Source organism: Bos indicus x Bos taurus, chromosome 19 (assembly GCF_003369695.1).
Source record: "Bos indicus x Bos taurus breed Angus x Brahman F1 hybrid chromosome 19, Bos_hybrid_MaternalHap_v2.0, whole genome shotgun sequence".
NCBI classification, from domain to species: Eukaryota; Metazoa; Chordata; class Mammalia; order Artiodactyla; family Bovidae; genus Bos; species Bos indicus x Bos taurus.
The window spans coordinates 64,222,662-64,242,585 of NC_040094.1; the positions used below are offsets into that span (position 1 = coordinate 64,222,662).

Genomic DNA, 19,924 nt, shown 5'->3' on the forward strand with positions numbered 1-19,924 from the left:
ACAAAATCCACTGAGCCAGACTGAGCTTAAAGCTATGAGTCATCCCTTTACTGTATGCGTGACTGGGAAATTACTGAACCTTAACAAACATCAGTTTCATCACCTATTAAAAAGATGGAGAAGGGCTCTAATAACTCAGTACTTGTTTTGTGAAAGCCACTGAACAGCAGACGTCACTGAGCAAACACTCAGTGAGTGCTGGCCTCTCTCCACCTTCCTCTGGGAAGAGAAGAGGAGCCCACGGACCTTACTACTGGCAGGACCATTTCCAGAAAGTAGTAACTGCACCAGCATGTGACAGAGCGTGAGAAAGGAGAAAAGATCTCCCTCCACAGATTGCTAAGAATGAGGTTTTAATTTAGAACTACATATACGGTGGAAAAGAGATGAACAGATGACTTCCGCAATTACCTCCCGCCTCCATTCCTCTATTATTCTATGAATAGGGGTTAGGGAAAAAATTGCTTTCATCCACATTTCTTAAATGAAACTTTTATATTCTCTTCTATGCTTCCACTAACCTGTACTATAACTCAGAAATGCCCTCCCATTAATCAACAAGAAGCAACGCCCACTGTAATTATAGCTACAGAGGTTGCACAGTTTAGTACTTACCCTCCTCTAAGTCTTCCACATGATATCCAGAGAGGACGTTACTAGTTGCTGTCTGCAAGTTTTCAAATGAAAGAAATTTTTATATAAGAAATAACTAGCTGATTTGAATTAAACTTGGAAAATTTCAACATTTTAAAAAGCTTGAGATGGAATATTTAGAAACTTAATAAACACTAATATTACAAGCGGTATTTTTTGCTCTTTGCGCTATGGTTCCACATTTAAATACGGAAAAGAAGTAACTGTGTGGCCCACATTAAGGAAACCGATAAAAACTCCCTACATAACAATTACCTGTGGGCAAAAGCAGCCTCGGTCCCCAGCCCTGAGCCCCAGGGAGCAGCACCCTCCCCTGTTGTGTGCACGGCTCTCTCTTCTAACATCTGGAGCAGGGCCAGTCGGGGCGGCATCACCCCCACCCCTACCCCCCCTCCATTGAGTCCAGTACCACCGCTCACTGCCTGAAATCAGCCGTTCTCCCACAGCAGAGGCCGTGGCTGAGGACCTACTCACTCTGATTTCCTCTAATGCAGACAAGTCCTCCATCTGCCCCTTTGGCTTTTACTTTACTCTAAGTAAGCTCCGTCTAATCAAGGCTATGGTTTTCCCTGTGGTCATGTATGGATGTGAGAGTTGGACTGTGAAGAAGGCTGAGCACCAAAGAATTGATGATTTTGAACTATGGTGTTGGAGAAGACTCTTGAGAGTCCCTTGGACTGCAAGGAGATCCAACCAGTCCATTCTGAAGGAGATCAGCCCTGGGATTTCTTTGGAAGGAATGTAAAGCTGAAACTCCAGTACTTTGGCCACCTCGTGCAAAGAGTTGACTCATTGGAAAAGACTCTGATGCTGGGAGGGATTGGGGGCAAGAGGAGAAGGGGACGGCAGAGGATGAGATGGCTGGATGGCATCACTGACTCGATGGACATGAGTCTGAGTGAACTCCGGGAGTTGGTGATGGACAGGGAGGCCTGGCGTGCTGCGATTCATGGGGTCGTGAAGAGTCGGACATGACTGAGCGACTGAACTGAACTGAAGTAAGCTCCACATCCCCAATTTCAACTGAGTGCCAGCTAAAGCATTTTCACTTAACGACTCTATAGCATTTTACCTGCTGGGTCCCTGTCAGCCACATACAGATCCACTGTTAACAGCCTACAACTAACTGCCTGTCTGCATTCCTGTGCCTCAGAGCATCTGGCACATAATGGATGCCCAGTAAATCTGGATGGCTGGATAGATGGGTGGATGGAAGGGTGGGTAGATGGATGGGTAACTACCCAAGCGCTTCAAACTGTAGTATGTCTAAAATAAAACTCATCAACTTTAATTTCAAATCTCATCATCCTTCAGTGCTCCTTGTCTCAAGTTAATGGATTCACCTTCCCCAAAAAGAGCCAGACTGAAATCCTGAAAGACATCTTGAACCGTCCCTTTTCTGTTCTGCTCTGAAAAGCGAAAGTGAAAGTGAAGTCGCTCTTTTGTGTCTGATTCTTTGGGACCCCACGGACTGTAGACTACCAGGCTCCTCTGTCCAAAGGATTTTCCAGGCAATAGTCCTGGAGTGGACTGCCATTTCCTTCTCCAGGGGATCTTCCCAACCCAGGGATCGAACCCGGGTCTCCCGCGTTATAGACAGATGCTTTACTGTCTGAGCCACCAGGGAAGTCCTGTTCTGCTCTGAGTAGTCTCCAAATCTTGCCCAGCAAGGTCCAGAATGTCTCTCACGTCTATCTCATACTCGACCCCACTGCCACTGCCCTGTAAGCGCCTCATTCTGCTTGTCTCATCTGCCCCAAAGCTGCCTGACGGCCAACTTAGTATTAGTAGCAAGGCACTTTTGGGTCTGCCCTCAGCTGCCTCCATCCTTTAACCGCAATTCTCACACTCTAGCCTCCCTGGTTTCCCACAGGGTGTCTATCTCCCCTCTCCCTGCTTGTTCTTCTGGTACAGCACTTACTGACCACAGGTAGCCCTGTGGGTACATTAGCTATGCACATCTTGGGTTGGCCCTTCAGACTGTTTTCCATGGCTCTCTCAGCTTTCCAAAACCCACAGACCCGTGAACAGCACAGCACTCAGTAAATGCTGAACTGAATCACAAGGAGGAAACAGTACCCCAGGACGAAATTTGGAATGTTTTGTATCATAGAAAGAATGTCATAAATGCTAATTGGATATAACTGAAGCAATATCACCGTAATTTACATGTTACTGATTAAATTGGACCCTTTTGAGGCTGGGCTGGAACTAAACCAGGAAAAAGCTTTCTGATTCTCAAACTACTTACTAAATAGTTTTTGAAGACAACTCAATTTTTTTCGTAAAACAAGGACCAAGTTTAAGACTATGTAGAAGCTAGCAAATAAATCAGGACATAATTATTCACATTATAAAGACTCTATACCCACCAAAAAGATGTATTAAATGATCCTTTAACATTCTATAAGCAAGACCTAAATGGTCCAGTCCCATACTAGCCCTTAAAATATGATTCCAATTACACAGAATTTATAAAAGAGCTAAAAACTCACTTCAAGTATGAATTGAAAGTATCTCCTCTAAAAAAAATTTATCAAAATAAATTTACCAAATACGCAAGAAAAACTGGAGGAAGATGTTTGAGTGATGAGATAAAGCTTAAAGCATCTGTAACTGCTGAAAGGGAAAGACACGCGTATATCTGTGAGTCTGCGTCTGCAACAGCCTGCAGCGGCAGGAGATGCCTGTGCTGACACTGTTGCTCTCAGCCTGGAGCGGGGAGCGGGGAGGGGTGCCGGTGAACTGCCCACCCTCATCAGAAGAGCCGGTAAGAATAAGAAAATCGGCCACTGTGGCTTTTAGGTTCCAACGTATTGTACTTTTGAAAACACCCTTTTTATATGCTCAGACCCCAAGACAGAAAGGCAACATCAAGAAGGTCTTTACTGAGACCTTCAGGGAAAGCAGACACATTTCACATTGCTAGAATTCTTATAATCTTATAATCAAATATTGATTTGGTATTGAAATTTCTCTGAAGAATATGTATTGTCTCTCTGTTTTCATTAGTCAGTCTTTAGTTTAATGTCTTTATTCTAATCCACTAGCACTTACAGGTTAAATATCAGCTCAGCCCAATCTTTAAATAACAAATTGTTGCTATTTTTAAGTATATCAAGTGTAATTATAAATAAGAGTAACACTGTTAGCTTTTTCTAGATGGATTTTTTTTTATTAGTACCAGTTCACTAACCAAAAATACTACTACTCTGGTTACACAGAAATTATAAACAAAACTTAAGTCACTTATTCCAAAAGTATGGTAACAAAATGAGAGTCAAATAATATTTGTAACCTTATACAGAACAGGATTATAAATATCAAAAATAAAACTTTACATATATTTGTGTATGATTATCAGATGTAAAGCTGCTAATTCAATTAAGGTAATAAGAGAGAAGAACAAGGCCAAGAATCTTAAAACGAAAATCATCTTATTTTATGTTTTCATTTTAAAAGTCTAAAACACTTATAATTGTCTTATTTTACTTCTTAGAAATTAAAAAGACTACATAAATACCAGAGGGAAATGGCTCTGAAGTTAGAGCTTATTGATTTTCAGTTAATTCATAATAAGACTAAGAAAATAATATATTTTAAAATCCTACTGAATTGTAGCAAAACAGTACCTTTATCCAGCTTATGTACCTCACGATGACTGTCTTCTTTGCATACTTATTTGTTGCTATGAACTGTAATGCATTATGATATTTGAAGTGTGAATGTAACCTACAGGAGGAGGTCAAGGTTTACACCTGGGTGCTCTTCTCATCCTCTCAGCCTGACGGGAACGCCCTTCACCTCACTCTCCAGGACACAGCACTTTATTAATTCTCAACTGAGCTTAAGTGTCTCATCCCCTCACTACCATTCCAGTTATTTTTCCATCACAGAAAGCTCATCCCATGTACCTCAATGTGAATTACACCTATACCTGTGTTTAATTAATTAATTTATTGTCTATTTCCTCCCCAAGACTTTAACCTCCCCAAGGACAAGGACCACAAGTATCTCGTTCAGGGCTGTATCCACAGCACCAAGCATAATACCTAGCGTATAGTAGGTACCAGTTTTTAAATAAAAAAGCCAGTCAGTCAGTTTACATGGATTTCCATTTATGATAAAAGCTGACAAAAACAGCTATTTTTAAAATAAGACAAAAAATAAAACGAGACAGCTAAGTAAAAATACATTTACATGACTGTATGAGGAACAGAAATTTGAGACTTACAAATCCACGGGCCTTTTACACGCCCTGCTGTCCCTGGCCTTCAACTCATCACCAGAGCACATTTTTGTTCACCATTTACCCTGTTACACATTATTCCCATCACCTAAACTCACTCCATAAAAACATCACAGACTTTTATTAGTTACTTAGAAAATATTTTCTAATAGCCAGATGTAGTTAAAAACCAAAATTTCCCAATCACCTCTCCATTTATTGGACAGAGACAGCTAAAAAGAATTAGGGACAAAACAGGCACCTTGCGAGGAAGCAAAGCCCCTAGGATGGGAGTGAGCCTGGCCACAGAAAGGCTAACAGCTTCCCTACCCACTGGTAAAGCCTCTGATGCCCAGTGACCATCCACATCTTAATACCGAACACGTGCCATTCAGAATAAGTCAAACTCTGCCCAAAGAGATCGGCTGAAATAGTCTTACCTCTGTTTCTTTGAGAAGTGTTTTTAGCCTTGTCAAATCTTTTGTTACCATCCCATTCTGAAAGGGCAAATGAAAAAGGGGGAAACCAAGCGGCATATTAGTTTTTACTCTGAACTTGACTCTTTGGCTATTTCTAAGGTTTACCCATAAAAAGAAAACTAATGCTATGCTCCTCTCCTATCCTCATTACTATTAGAGGTGACAGCAAAGCCAACCCTCTATGTGGGAAGTTAGAAAGATGAACCGGACAAAACATACAGTATGCCCTAAAACACTGTATTCATCTTGTAAGAATTTAAGATTAATTCAATAACATTAACAATGAGTATCACTCAAAGTAGGATTAAAAAAAAAAAAAACAAACTTCAACTTTTTAAAACTCCTTTTCCTAAACCAAACACGTGAACTTGGTTACTTATGATTCAGATTCACATACGATGATCACACTACTACAGACGGTTCATTAAAGCTGCTGAAGGAAAACATAAAACATGAGCTCTTGAGAAATTCAAATTTCACTTGAGATTTGAAAGCAAATTGCTTCTTAATTTTTAATTTAAAAATCCAACAGGTGAAAAAAAAAAAAAAATCCAACAGGTAAAACACTGTAATATGCTCAATTTAAATAGAAAAGATCCTTAAAGATAGAATTATCTAAATAATAAAGAAGAGAAATATTCTTTATCACCTATTTAGAACTAAATACCCATACAAGACTCTTGAGAGTCCCTGGGACTGCAACGAGATCCAACCAGTCCATCCTAAAGGAGATCAGTCCTGGGTGTTCATGAGAAGGACTGATGCTGAAGCTGAAACTCCAATACTTTGGTCACCTCATGGGAAGAGTTGACTCATTGGAAAAGACTCTGATGCTGGGAGGGATTGGGGGCAGGAGGAGAAGGAGACAACAAAGGATGAGATGGTTGGATGGCATTACCGACTCGATGGACATGAGTTTGGGTAAACTCCAGGAGTTGGTGATGGACAGGGAGGCCTGGCGTGCTGCGATTCATGGGGTCGCAAAGAGTCGGACACGACTGAGCGACTGAACTGACCCATACAATTTTGCTATAATTAATAAGATACCTTAGCTTTTATGTTCATTTGTTAAGATGGTGAAATAAAAAGATACTATTAAACCTACTAAACAATTTACTGCACAATAATTCCTTAGAAAATAACTAAATTAGCCCCCGAGATGGGTCATTATATTACACTCAACAATATACAAAGTACTTTCCTGATTTCCTTCTTTTTCACCAGATGTATATTTATTTGCAGTGAGAACACAACTTTGCTCCAGGTTTCCACAGTTTATGATAATTCAGAATATAGAGAACTCAGGCTGTATAACAAAGTATACATATGTTGTTTTTTTTTACTTTCACCATCTTTCATTATGACTCAAAAAGTATCAGTTTTGTAACAGTTACCAACTGGTGAAAAAAGTCATAACATATCTTTTCTTCCAATTTCTATAGATTGCCAACTCTAACGTTCAAAAAAGGAAGTCTTTCCATTAAGTCATCCGAAAACAAATAGACAAAAACTCTAGAAAATTTAATAGAGCATACAAAAATGTATCCCAAGGTCTGAATAGAACGAGATAACTTCATCAGAGCAGCCATGAATATGAACATCATCAGAAAGAAAAGTAATTATTACTTAGTTTAGATAAATTTAAGCACTTTATATACAATAAATGACTAAATTTAAGAAACCTATAAGATCATATATCCACAGAAGCATTTTAAAACTCAAAAATACCTTCAGACTCTGTTAAATTATACCTTTAAAGAAAATCAGTTATTCTATAGTTTCAAAGCTTTAAAAATTATCTCTTAATCACAAATGACATTAATACAAGAATCCAATGCTTAAATATGAGTATGTTGAAAAGAAGTAAGTAGCTACTCATAAACTTTGATTTCTGACAGAACCTACAGGATGCAGGTAATACACCTAAGAAGTCCAAGGGGTGAACACATTTTTGGACATTCAAATCTAGAACCAGTCAACATACCAGGGACTCTCCTGTCAGTGACTTGGCAAGAATGTGGGATACAGGCTGGAGCTTTCCTTTAAGCTGCATGCAGCAAAGCACTGCCTGAAAGGCGCCATCTCCCTTGGCCAGTCCTTCTCCCAGCACTGTCATGAAAGAAAAGCCATCATTAACCACGTGACATTCAAAACACATTTTTCTTAATTTTATTATTAGCACACTATCCTAGGCATGGCTTCTTTTTTTTTAATTGGACTATGGTTACTTTACTCCGCTGTGTCAGTTTCTGCTCTACAGCGAAGTAAACCAGCCATACATCAACTTACACCTGCTGTTTTGGATTTCCTTCTCACTGAGGTCACCACAGAGTACCCAGTAGTTTCCTGCTCTAGAGCAGGTTCTCGCTAGTTATCTGTCTTATACATGGTAGTGCATACATCAAACTCCACTCTTCCAATTCACCCCTCCCTTTCCCTCCTGGTATCCATTACATTTGTTTTCTACATCTGTGCCTTTATTTCTGTTTTGCAATAAGATCATTTTTACCATTTTTCTAGATTCCACAAATATGTGTTAATGTGTATTTTTCTCTTTCTGACTTACTTCACCCTGTATTGACAGACACTAGGTCCATCTACATCTCTACAAATGACATGGTTTTCTTCTTTTTTATGGCTGAATAATATTTCATTTTTAGAAGTAACACCCCCAAAAGATGTCCTTTTCATTATAGGGGACTGGAATGCAAAAGTAGGAAGTCAAGAAACACCTGGGATAACAGGCAAATTTGGCCTTGGAATATGGAATGAAGCAGGGCAAAGGCTAACAGAGTTCTGCCAAGATAACGCACTGGTCATAGCAAACACCCTCTTCCAAGAACACAAGAGAAGACTCTACACATGGGCATCACCAGATGGTCAACACTGAAATCAGACTGATTACATTCTTTGCAGCCAAAGATGGAGAAGCTCTATACAGTCAGCAAAAACAAGACTGGGAGCTGACTGTGGATCAGATCATGAACTCCTTATTGCCAAATTCAGACTTAAATTGAAGAAAGTAGGGAAAACCACTAGACCATTCAGGTATGACCTGAATCAAATTCCTTATGATTATACAGTAGAAGTGAGAAATAGATTTAAGGGACTAGATCTGATAGATAGAGTGCCTGATGAACTATGGACAGAGGTTCGTGACATTGTACAGGAGACAGGGATCAAGACCATCCCCATGGAAAAGAAATGCAAAAAAGCAAAATGGCTGTCTGGGGAGGCCTTGCAAATAGCCTTTTCTCTTCTTTTCTCTGTGAAAAGAAGAGAAGCGAAAAGCAAAGGAGAAAAGGAAAGATATAAGCATCTAATGCAGAGTTCCAAAGAATAGCAAGGAGAGATAAGAAAGCCTTCCTCAGCGATCAATGAAAAGAAATAGAGGAAAACAACAGAATGGGAAAGACTAGAGATCCCTTCAAGAAAATTAGAGATACCAAGGGAACATTTCATGCAAAGATGGGCTCGATAAAGGACAGAAATGGTATGGACCTAACAGAAGTAGAAGATATTAAGAAGAGGTGGCAAGAATACACAGAAGAACTGTACAAAAAAGATCTTCATGACCAAAATAATCACAATGGTGTGATCACTCACCTAGAGCCAGACATCCTGGAATGTGAAGTCAAGTGGGCCTTAGAAAGCATCACTACAAACAAAGCTAGTGGAGATGATGGAATTCCAGTTGAGCTATTTCAAATCCTGGAAGATGATGCTGTGAAAAGTGCTGCATTCAATATGCCAGCAAATTTGGAAAACTCAGCAGTGGCCACAGGACTGGAAAAGGTCAGTTTTCATTCCAATCCCAAAGAAAGGCAATGCCAAAGAATGCTCAAACTACCCCACAATTGCACTCATCTCACACGCTAGTAAAGTAATACTCAAAATCCTCCAAGCCAGGCTTCAGTAATACATGAACTATGAACTTCCAAATGTTCAAGCTGGTTTTAGAAAAGGCAGAGGAACCAGAGATCAAATTGCCAACATCTGCTGGATCATGGAAAAAGCAAGAGAGTTCCAGAAAAACATCTATTTCTGCTTTATTGACTATGCCGAAGCCTTTGACTGTGTGGATCACAATAAACTGTGGAAAATTCTGAAAAAGATGGGAATACCAGACCACCTGACCTGTCCCTTGAGAAACCTATATGCAAGTCAGGAAGCAACAGTTAGAAACTGGACATGGAACAACAGACTGGTTCCAAATAGGAAAAGAAGTATGTCAAGGCTATATACTGTCACCCTGCTTATTTAACTTATATGCAGAGTATATCATGAGAAACGTTGGGCTGGAAGAAGCACAAGCTGGAACCAAGATTGCCGGGAGAAATATCAATAACCTCAGATACGCAGATGACACCACCCTTATGGCAGAAAGTGAAGAGGAACTAAAAAGCCTCTTGATGAAAGTAAAAGAAGAGAGTGAAAAAGTTGGCTTAAAGCTCAACATTCAGAAAACTAAGATCATGGCATCTGGTCCCAACACTTCATGGGAAATAGATGGGGAAACAGTGGAAACAGTGGCAGAGTTTATTTTGGGGGGCTCCAAAATCACCGCAGATGGTGACTGCAGCCATGAAATTAAAAGACGCTTAGTCCTTGGAAGGAAAGTTATGACCAACCTAGATAGCATATTCAAAAGCAGAGACATTACTTTGCCAACAAAGGTCCATCTAGTCAAGGCTATGGTTTTTCCTGTGGTCATGTATGGATGTGAGAGTTGGACTGTGAAGAAGGCTGAGCACCGAAGAATTGATGCTTCTGAACTGTGGTGTTGGAGAAGACTCTTGAGAGTCCCTTGGACTGCAAGGAGATCCAACCAGTCCGTTCTAAAGGAGATCAGTCCTGGGTGTTCTTTGGAAGGACTGATGTTGAGGCTGAAACTCCAATACTTTGGTCATCTCATGGGAAGAGCTGACTCATTGGAAAAGACTCTGATGCTGGGAGGGATTGGGGGCAGGAGGAGAAGGGGACGACAGAGGATGAGATGGTTGGATGGCATCACTGACTCGATGGATGTGAGTCTGAGTGAACTCCAGGAGTTGATGATCGACAGGGAGGCCTGGTGTGCTGGGATTCATGGGGTCACAAAGAGTTGGACACGACTGAGCAACTGAACTGAACTGAACTGAATATTTCATTTGTGGGCTTCCTTCATAGCTCAGTGGTAAAGAACTTGCCTGACAATACAGGAGATACAGATTTGATCCCTGGTTTGGGAAGCTCTCCTGGAGAAGGAAATGGCAACCCACTCCAGTATTCTTGCCTGGGAAATCCCATGGACAGAGAAGCCTGGCAAGCTATAGTCTATGGGACTGCAAAGAGTCAGGACACAACGTGGCAACTAAACAACAAATATTCCATTGTAATATGTACCACATATCCATTCCTCTGTTGATTTATGTTGCTTCCATGACCCGGCTACTGTAAACACAGCTGAAATAAACACTGGGGTTCATGTAACATTTGAATTATGCTTTTCACTGGCCATATGCTCAATAGGGGGCATATGCTCAGTCATATGGCCATTCTGCTTTTAGTTTTTAAGGAACCTCATACTGTTCTTCATAGTGGCTGCACCAACTTACATTCCCACCAACAGTGTAAGAGGGTTCCCTTTTCTCCATGTTCTCTCCAGCATTTATTGTTTGTAAATTTTTTGATGGTGGCCATTCAGACCTGTGTGAGGTGATACCTCATTGCAGTTTTTATTTGCATTTCTCTAAAAATTAGTGGTGTTGAGCATCTTTTCATGTATTTGTTGGCAGTCTGTATGTCTTCTCTGAGAAATGTGTATTTAGGTCTTATAGCCATTTTTTTATTGGGTTGCTTTCTTTCTAAGAATTTGTCCATTTCTTCCAGGTTTTCCATTTTACTGGCATATAGTTGCTTGTAGTAGTCTTTATGATCCTTTGTATTTCTGTGGTGTCAGTTGTAACTTTTTCTTTTTCATTTCTAACTTTACTGAGTGCTCCCCCCTTTTTTCATAATGAGCCTGGCTAAAGGTTTATGCATTTTGTTAATCTTTCTCAAAAAAATCAGCTTTTAGTTTCATTGATCTTTTCTATTGTTTTTTTGGGTTTCTGTTTCTTTTATTTCTGCTCTGATTTTTATGATTTCTTTTCTTCCACTAACTTTGGGGTTTCTTCTTTGTTGACTCTAGTTGCTTTAGGTGTAGGTTAGGTTGTTTATCTGAAATTGCTTGTTTCTTGGGTTAGGATTGTATTGCCATAAACTTCCCTCTTAGAACTGCTTTTGCTGTATCCCATAGATTCTGGGTCATCATATTTTCATTGTCTTTTGTTTCTGGGTATTTTTTTATTTCTACTTGGATTTCTTCACTGATCTCTTGGTTATGAAGTAGCATACTGTGTAGCATCCATGTATTTCCATTTTTTACAATTTTTCTTCCTATAATCGATTCCTAATCTCATAGTATTGTGGTCAGAGAAGATACCTGATATGATTTCAAGTTTCTTAAATTTACCAAGGTTTCATTTGTGACCCAAGATGTGCTCTATCCTGGAGAATGTTCCATGTGCACTTGAGAAGAAAGTATATTCCGATGTTTTAGGATGGATATTTTAGTATGTTTATACTATAAATATCAATTAAACCTATTTGATCCAACGGTCACTGAAGGCCTGTGTTTCTTCATTAATTTTCAGTGTGGAAGATGCGTCCACTGGTGTAAGAGGGGTGCTGAGGTCCCCCACTATTGCTGTGCTACTTCAGTTTCCTCGTTTATGACTTAGCATTTTACCTTCTGTACTGAGATGCTCCTGTGTTGGGTCCATAAATATGTACAATTGTTGTATCTTCTTCAATTGATTGCCTTGATCATCATGCAGTGTCCTTCCTTATCCCTTGTTGTTGTTGTTGTTCAGCCACTCAGTCATGTCCAACTCTTTTCAACCCAATGGACGGCAGCACACCAGCCTTCCCTGTCCTTTACTGTGTCCCAGAGTTTGCTCAAACTCATGTCCATTGAGTCAGAGATGCCATCATCTCTGTTACCCACTTCTCCTGTCCTCAATCTTTCCCAGCATCAGGGTCTTTTCCAATGAGTCAGCTCTTCGCATCAGGTGGCCAAAGTATGGAAACTTCAGCTTCAGCATCAGTCCTTCCAATGAACATTCAGCGTTGATTTTCTTTAGGATTGACTAGTTTGATCGCCTTGCTGTCCAAGGGACTCTAAAGAGTCTTCTCCAGCACCACAGTTTGAAAGCATCAATTCTTCAGCACTCAGCCTTCTTTATGGTGCAACATTCATGCATGACTGTTGGAAAAACCACATCTTTGACTATACAGACCTTTGTTGGCAGTGATGTCTACTTTTTAATACACTGTCTAGGTTTGTCATAGCTTTTCTTCTAAGGAGCAAGCATCTTATAATTTCATGGCTGCAGTCACAATCCATAGTGATTTTGCAGCCCAAGAAAATAAAGTCTACCCCTGTTTCCATTTTTTCCCCATCTATTTGCCATGAAGTGATGGGACAAGATGCCATGATCTTATTTTTTTGAATGTTGAGTTTCACTATATTGAATCAGTTTTACTAAAAACTGATTTTTGCAACTGCAACTGATTTGAAAGTTGTAGTCTCTATATTCAAGAAGGTTTTGTTCAATTACTTTTAGTTTAGACCAACCTGCTCTCACTCCATCCATGTTACAGATCACTCATGTCCTCAACTGACAATTCCAATACATGAGTAACATATCCTTGAGAATGTCTTGAGCACCTTAGAAAATTCCACAGTAAGCCCACATCTCCCTCAGATCTTACTGTTCCTTAAACTATTCAAATATGACCTTTGGCAAGTCATTTTGTCTCTCTGGCCCTCAGCATGGTCATTTGTAGAACTGAAACATGAAAAGTGTGTTGCAAGAATCAAATGATAGAATGCCAGGAAAATGTTTTAAAGAAAAACAACAGTTCTGCCAAGGTCTGGATCATTCACATTCTCTAAGCCTGCTTCCTTCCCTGTAAAATGGAGGTGACAATAGCTACCTAATAAGGTTGTGGTAAAGATTAACTATATGAAATATCTAGCACAATCTCCTCATAAGAATTCCCTAGATGTTACCTAACCCTGTAAAAATTATAAAATAGTACTGAAAACTTGAGGAAACATCTGAGCTTCTTTTGAGTAACTGGGATATTAAGAAACTAGTTATCAAGAGCTGAGGAATGTTTCAGGGAAATGAAAAAAAAATTTAAGAATATTTCAGTCTCAGATGACTATGTCACTTTGTTTAAAAAGTATTAAACAACATATTTTAGAAACACTTTTCAAAGGTCTTTGGTTTTGTACAAAGTATTAGCTGAATTTTATTTTACAGAAGTTCTGCCATTCTATTGGTGTTTGAATGTCTCCATATTATTCTTTTCCTTTTCCTCTCTCTAAATGTTTCAGACAAGAAACACTACTCATGTACTTTCTTCTAATTGTTGTCTTTAAGTGCAGTTCAGTTTATGTCTTGTAGGATCCCACAGGAAGAACTGTGGCAAAGAAACAGTCAACTATTATAGGTAAAAAGCTATCCTGCTATTGCGTCATATGATAAAATCAAATTGCAATGCTGTCACTCTGGTACTGTATTATCTTTAACATTTTGAAAAAGCCTCAAAGAATACAAAGTATGGCCTGCTGCTGATGCTAAGTCGCTTCAGTCGTGTCCGACTCTGTGCGACCCCATAGACAGCTGCCTACCAGGCTCCCCCGTCCCTGGGATTCTCAAGTCAAGAACACTGGAGTGGGTTGCCATTTCCTTCTCCAATGCATGAAAGTGAAGAGTGAAAGTGAAGTCGCTCAGTCGTGTCCGACTCTTAGTGACCCCATGGACTGCAGCCTACCAGGCTCCTCCGTCCATGGGATTTTCCAGGCAAGAGTACTGGAGTAGGGTGCCATTGCCTTCTCTGAAAGTATGGCCTAGTGTACAATAAAACTTGCCTCAGTTATTGAACCTGCCAAACATAATCTAATCTTAGGCAACTGTAAAAAAGTTATGTTTCCTTACAAATAAATTCTCTCCCCACCAGCTATCTGTGGAACTTTGTGAGCACAGAACTCCTTCCTGCACCTTAGCTGTGATGTGAAATTCAAGGCTCTATCCCTTTCCATTCTTAAGTTTTTGTAAGATTTGCTAAGACCTAAAATATCTCTTACTTGGAATGTTCTGGACCAGAAAATGAGTAATATTAAAGGAGTATTCATTCAACTGAGCTTCCCTGGTAGCTCAGCTGGTAAAGAATCCATCTGCAATGTAGGAGAACCTGGTTCGATTCCTGGGTTGAAAAGATCCTCTGGAGAAGGAATAGGCTACCCACTCCAGTATTCTTGGGCTTCCCTGGTGGCTCAGATAGTAAAAAATCTGCCTGCAGTGCAGGAGACCTGGGTTCAATCTCTGATGGGAAGATCCCCTGGAGGAGGGAATGGCAACCCACTCCAGTATTTTTGCCTGGAGAATCCCATGGACAGAGGAGCCTGGCAGGCTGCAGTCCATGGGGTCACAAAGAGTTGGACACGACTGAATGACTAAGCACACATGCGTGCATCACTCAACTGCTTCGACCAAAACAGCCTCTGTAAGGTAGCCCCTGGCTACCAAAAAGAGAGGATAAACAATGAAAATATAATTCCCCTTGCCTGTAAAATATTGCCTGCCATGAGTAAGATCACTTAAAACAAGTTTAAAGTTCAGTAAATGCTGAGTATTAGTCTGTATTTTTTCAGTAACATGATCATTTTACATTATTTCTCTTATCAAGTCCTTAGTTATTTCTAAAATCTTGTACTGAAGACCATAGCCTAATCAAGGTGGTATTTTTCCAATATTCTCAAAAGAAATTTTTAAATTAGCACTAAACTAAATCTTTGAGTCATTAACAAAATGAACTTACTCACCAGTTGGATATGATGACGTTCTCCGAACCAACACATCAGGAACTGAATCAAAACTAAAAATGATGGGGTGGGGGGGGTGGGGTGTGGTGGGAGGCTCAAGAGGAAGGGGATATATATACTTATGGCTGATTCATGTTATTGTATGGCAGAAATGAACACAACACTGTAAAGCAATTATCCTCCAATTTAAAATAAATTTTAAATAAATAAAAATAGATCCATTTAATAAATACATTAAAAATGTGTAATTTATACATAAATTCCTTCCTAAATATCAGCCATTTAATCTCTGGCCATAAACTCATAGCTGAATATATCCTAGGGATGGGGGAGGAGTACATAAACAGACTCCAAATGGTAGAAGACTTAAGTCACCTCAAAATGTCCACTTATAACAAGTATCAGAAAACATGACATAAATCAAAATAACAGTTCTGTGGCAGGTCTCTCACCAGTGTCCATGTTACCAGTTTGTTTTTTTTCCCCACTATCCTTCTCCTGTCTCTACCCTTCTTGCCCTAGCTCTCTCTTTTCTTCCAATTGTAATACATAATACTTTAAGGCATGTGGGCTGCAGCTTTAGTGGCACTTGATGTCCTTCCTACCAAAGTCTTTTGCAGATAAAGTATTTCCTTAATAAAATGCTTTTGGAAAATGAAAAGCCCTAACAAAATTCAACGCTTGGGATCATTAGACCTCTTCTAAATATTTCACCCCTAGGTTTAAATTTTATACGTTCTCTTATTCTCTTGCTTTCTCTTTTTGTCCCCACATCCCTGCTACCTTGCTTTTACTGCTGTCAGTATTTGGTCCTTCAACCCAGTCACAACAATCTTTGTCATCTCTATTACAACCCCTTGTGTATACAGTAAACGTTAAAACTTTCTTTACAGTCCAATCCTCACATCCATACATGACTACTGGAAAAACCATAGCTTTGACTAGATGGAACTTTGTTGGCAACGTAATGTCTCTGCTTTTTAATATGCGGTCTAGGTTGGTCATAACTTTTCTTCCAAGGAGCAAGAGACGCACAATGAATATACCTCAACTTCTTCATCACTATACAAATATAAAATTATAGACAGCAAAAAGCTGACAACGCACATAATCATAGAAACAAACCTGAAACTTCATTCCCCAGTGTATCATAAAAGGTTTTTATTTCATCTACATGCTTGAATGAACTTTTCACATAAGGCACTGTTAAAACAGTATTTGCAAAAGTACCTGTCATACTCTGTGTGCATTAGAAAGAGAGAGAGAATATGCTGTTTGCAGAGACTTCAACCTCCTCTTCATAAAGAATTCTAATTTCCACGATTCATTTGCTATATAGTTACTGGGAAGTTCATCTGTTTTAACTGTTCAAAAACTGGAAGAAGCTTTTTCTACTTAAAAAGATCAATTTAACTGTATTTTTTTTTTAATCTAAAATTCCTTGACGGCCTTCATTTCAATGTCAAAAGCCAACATCTTGCCACCTCCATTGTTGAGCACTCTGAGGAAATCCTGACTGTGGGAAGTTCTGTGCCAAGACCCTCCCTTACTTCACTGTTTCTGTGGCTGATTTGCTTGCTAAGGAGAAACACCCAGGCGTTTGGCTGCTCTTTCGCCTTCCTCCCCCTGGGGGAGAGCGGGGTGTTCAGGTGTTCACAGCCATCTTGACTTTAGCGCCCTCTTCTGCGCTAAAATTTTCAGTTTTAACTGAAAATTTTAAAGGGCAAGCTACCACTTATTTTAAATCTTCTCTTTTTATATATAAATTTAATTTTAGCTAATATAAAATTAATGCTAGTGTTTATCCCATGAGTGAAAAACTACATGAAATAAATGTATAATGTCACTTCTGACTATCACTGACACCCTGCATAAATAAGAAAAGGCACAGAACAGTCATACGACCACAACGAGCCTCTTCCAACTGAGTTCAGAGGACCTAAGTTCAAAGACTATTGCTTTCTCAAACATCTACACATAGAAAAAAGGGAGTCTGCACACTTGAAAGATAACAGTCCTCAAACTTAACTCAAATACTAAATATTCACTCACTTTTCTGATTTTCATTCTATTCCAAAATTAGCATTTTATAATTTAACTTTCTAATCCCTATCAACTTGAATATAAGAACTTTACTTAAAATAGTTGATAGGCATTAAGGGCAATGAAGAGTGAGAGTGGAGATCCTATTCCACAAAGCCTTAGGCTCCCACTGGAGACTGACTGTGCTGCGGCCATGCTGTGGGGCACTTTGCTACTGTTTTCAGTCACTAAGTTGTGCCTCTTTGTGACCCCATGAACTGCAATACACCAGGCTCCTCTGTCCTCCACTACCTCCCAGAGTTTGCTCAAATGCATGTCCATTGAGTCAGTGATGAACTATCTCATCCTCTACTGTCTCCTTCTCCTTTTGCCTTCAAGCTTTCCAAGCACTGGGGTCTTTCCAAAGAGTCAACTCTTTGAATAGGTGGCCAAAGTATTGCAGCTTTAGCTTCACCATCATCTATCCAATGAATATCTGGAATTGATTTCCTTTTTATCTCCTCGCTGTCCAAGGGACTCTCAAGAGTCTTCTTCACCACCACAGTTTGAAAGAACATAATTTGATTTCGGTATTGACCATCTGGTGATGCCCACGTGTAGGGTCATCTCTTGGCTTGTTGGAAAAGGGTGTTTGGTGTGACCAGTGTGTTCTCTTGACAAAACTCTGTTGGCCCTGCTTTATTCTGTACTCCAAGGGCAAATGTGCCTGTTATTCTGGGTAACCCCTGACTTTCTACTTTTGCATTCCAATTCCCTGTGATGAAAAGAACATCTTTTGGTGTTAGTTCTCAAAAGTGTTGTAGGTCTTCATAGAACTGGTCAACTTCAGCTTCTTCAGCATCAGTGGCTGAAGCATAGATTTGGATCACTGTAATGTTGAACAGTTTGCCTTGGAAAAGAATCAAGATCATTCTGTCCTTTTTGAGGTTGCACCCAATACTGCATTTCAGACTCTCTTGTTGACTACGAAGGGTACTCCATTTCTTCTATGGGATTCTTGCCCACAGTAGACATAATGGTCCTCGGAAATAAATTCACTCATTCCCATCCATTCTAGTTCACTGATTCCTAAGATGTCAATATTCACTGTTGCCATTTCCTGCTTGACCATGTCCAATGATTTATGGACCTAACACTCAAGGTTCTTATATAATACTGTTCTTTACAGCATCTAGCTTTACTTTCACCACCAGACACATCCACAGCTGAACATCATTCCCACTGTCACTCAACTGCTTTGTTCTTTCTAGAGCTATTGCCCTCCACTCTTCCCTAGTAGCAGAATGGACAACTTTGCGACCTACGGGGCTCACCTTCCAGTGTCATATCTTTTTGCCTTTTCATACTGTTCGTGGGGTTCTCATGGCAAGAATACTGGAGTGGGTTGCCATTTCCTCCTCCGTAGACCACATTTTGTAACAACTCTTCACCATGACCCGTCTGTCTTGGGTGGCTCATAGCCTCATTGGGTTATGCAAGCCCCTTCACCACAACAAGGCTATGATCAATGAAGAGGCTGTGGAATACTACTCAGCCATAAAAATGGATGGACTATACATACACTCAAAAACTTGGATGGATCTCATACGTGGTGAGAGGGGAAAAAGTTATCTTTAAAAGGTCACAAACAATATGGTTCTATTGTGTGTTATTTTCAAAAGGACAAAATTACAGAGATGGAGAACAGACTAGTGGTTGCCAGGGTTACACAGGGAGGCAAGACCATGAGTGTAACTATACAGGGTAGCACAAAAAAAGGTCTTCACGTGATGGAACAGTTCTGTATCTCGATTGTGCTGGTGGTTCCGTGAATCCACACACAGTAAAATGACAGAGAATTACACACAGTCATTGAACCAAAGCCAACTTCCTCGTCTCAATATTGCACGACGGTTACGGGAGGTGCACCAGTGGGGGAAACAGTCCACAGGGCCCCCCTGCACCATATACCTTTGCGGCATCAGTGGCTCTGCAGCAACTGGAGCTGAAGAGTAAGAAACATCACTGCAACTGCTCCCTATTTAAAAGTCTCGGCAACAGGAAAACCTGGCTTAAAGATCCAAAGTCCTGTCCAACTCTACTAATGATTATCAATGTCACCCTGAGCCTCAGTTTGTTTTTTTTTTAATCCTTTCTAGAATATGAAATACCCATATACCTTTCCTCCCCCAAATTTATTATACCAAACAAAATAATGTCTATAAAACTCCAAAGAATACACAGATCAGAGCTTAGGACAGATAAAAGAGAAGGAGCACGGCCTTTTAGGTCAGAAAGACTTCACTTCAAAACCACAGTCCAGTTCTGGACAGTCTCTGGGCTAAGCAAGTTACTTAATCTCACTCATCACCTGTAAAATTGGAATGGTATTACAATGTGGTTAAACAAACTATTTCAGAGGGTCTGACCCAGAGAAAATTCTGAATAAATATTATTACCCTTATCAACTATTTTTCCAAAAAAATTTAATTACCATAAAATCTATTTAATGAAAACTCTTCAGAAAAAAAGGAAAGTGTAGAAGATTCAATCAATCATGTATCAATTTGCCTTTTTCAGGACAGTCAGCATCTATTCAACAGGGCTTTTTGGTTGCTGAAT

The 19,924-nt window shown here is 39.8% G+C and overlaps 1 protein-coding gene across 11 annotated transcripts in view; it reads right to left on the reverse strand.

Annotated features, from left to right (window-relative positions):
• The window catches only part of HELZ (helicase with zinc finger), a 145,672-nt gene that overhangs the window by 97,639 nt on the left and 28,109 nt on the right, over positions 1 to 19,924 (reverse strand). For 10 of the 11 annotated variants that reach the window (XM_027519252.1, XM_027519258.1, XM_027519251.1 and 7 more), the window contains 3 exons: positions 7,346 to 7,470; positions 5,323 to 5,379; positions 616 to 667 (listed from right to left, as the gene is read on the reverse strand). In XM_027519252.1, the coding sequence (XP_027375053.1) occupies positions 616 to 667; positions 5,323 to 5,379; positions 7,346 to 7,470 (234 nt within the window). Of the gene's footprint in view, positions 1 to 615; positions 668 to 5,322; positions 5,380 to 7,345; positions 7,471 to 19,924 lie in introns of those variants that run through there. The other variant, XM_027519259.1, reaches the window with a different exon arrangement.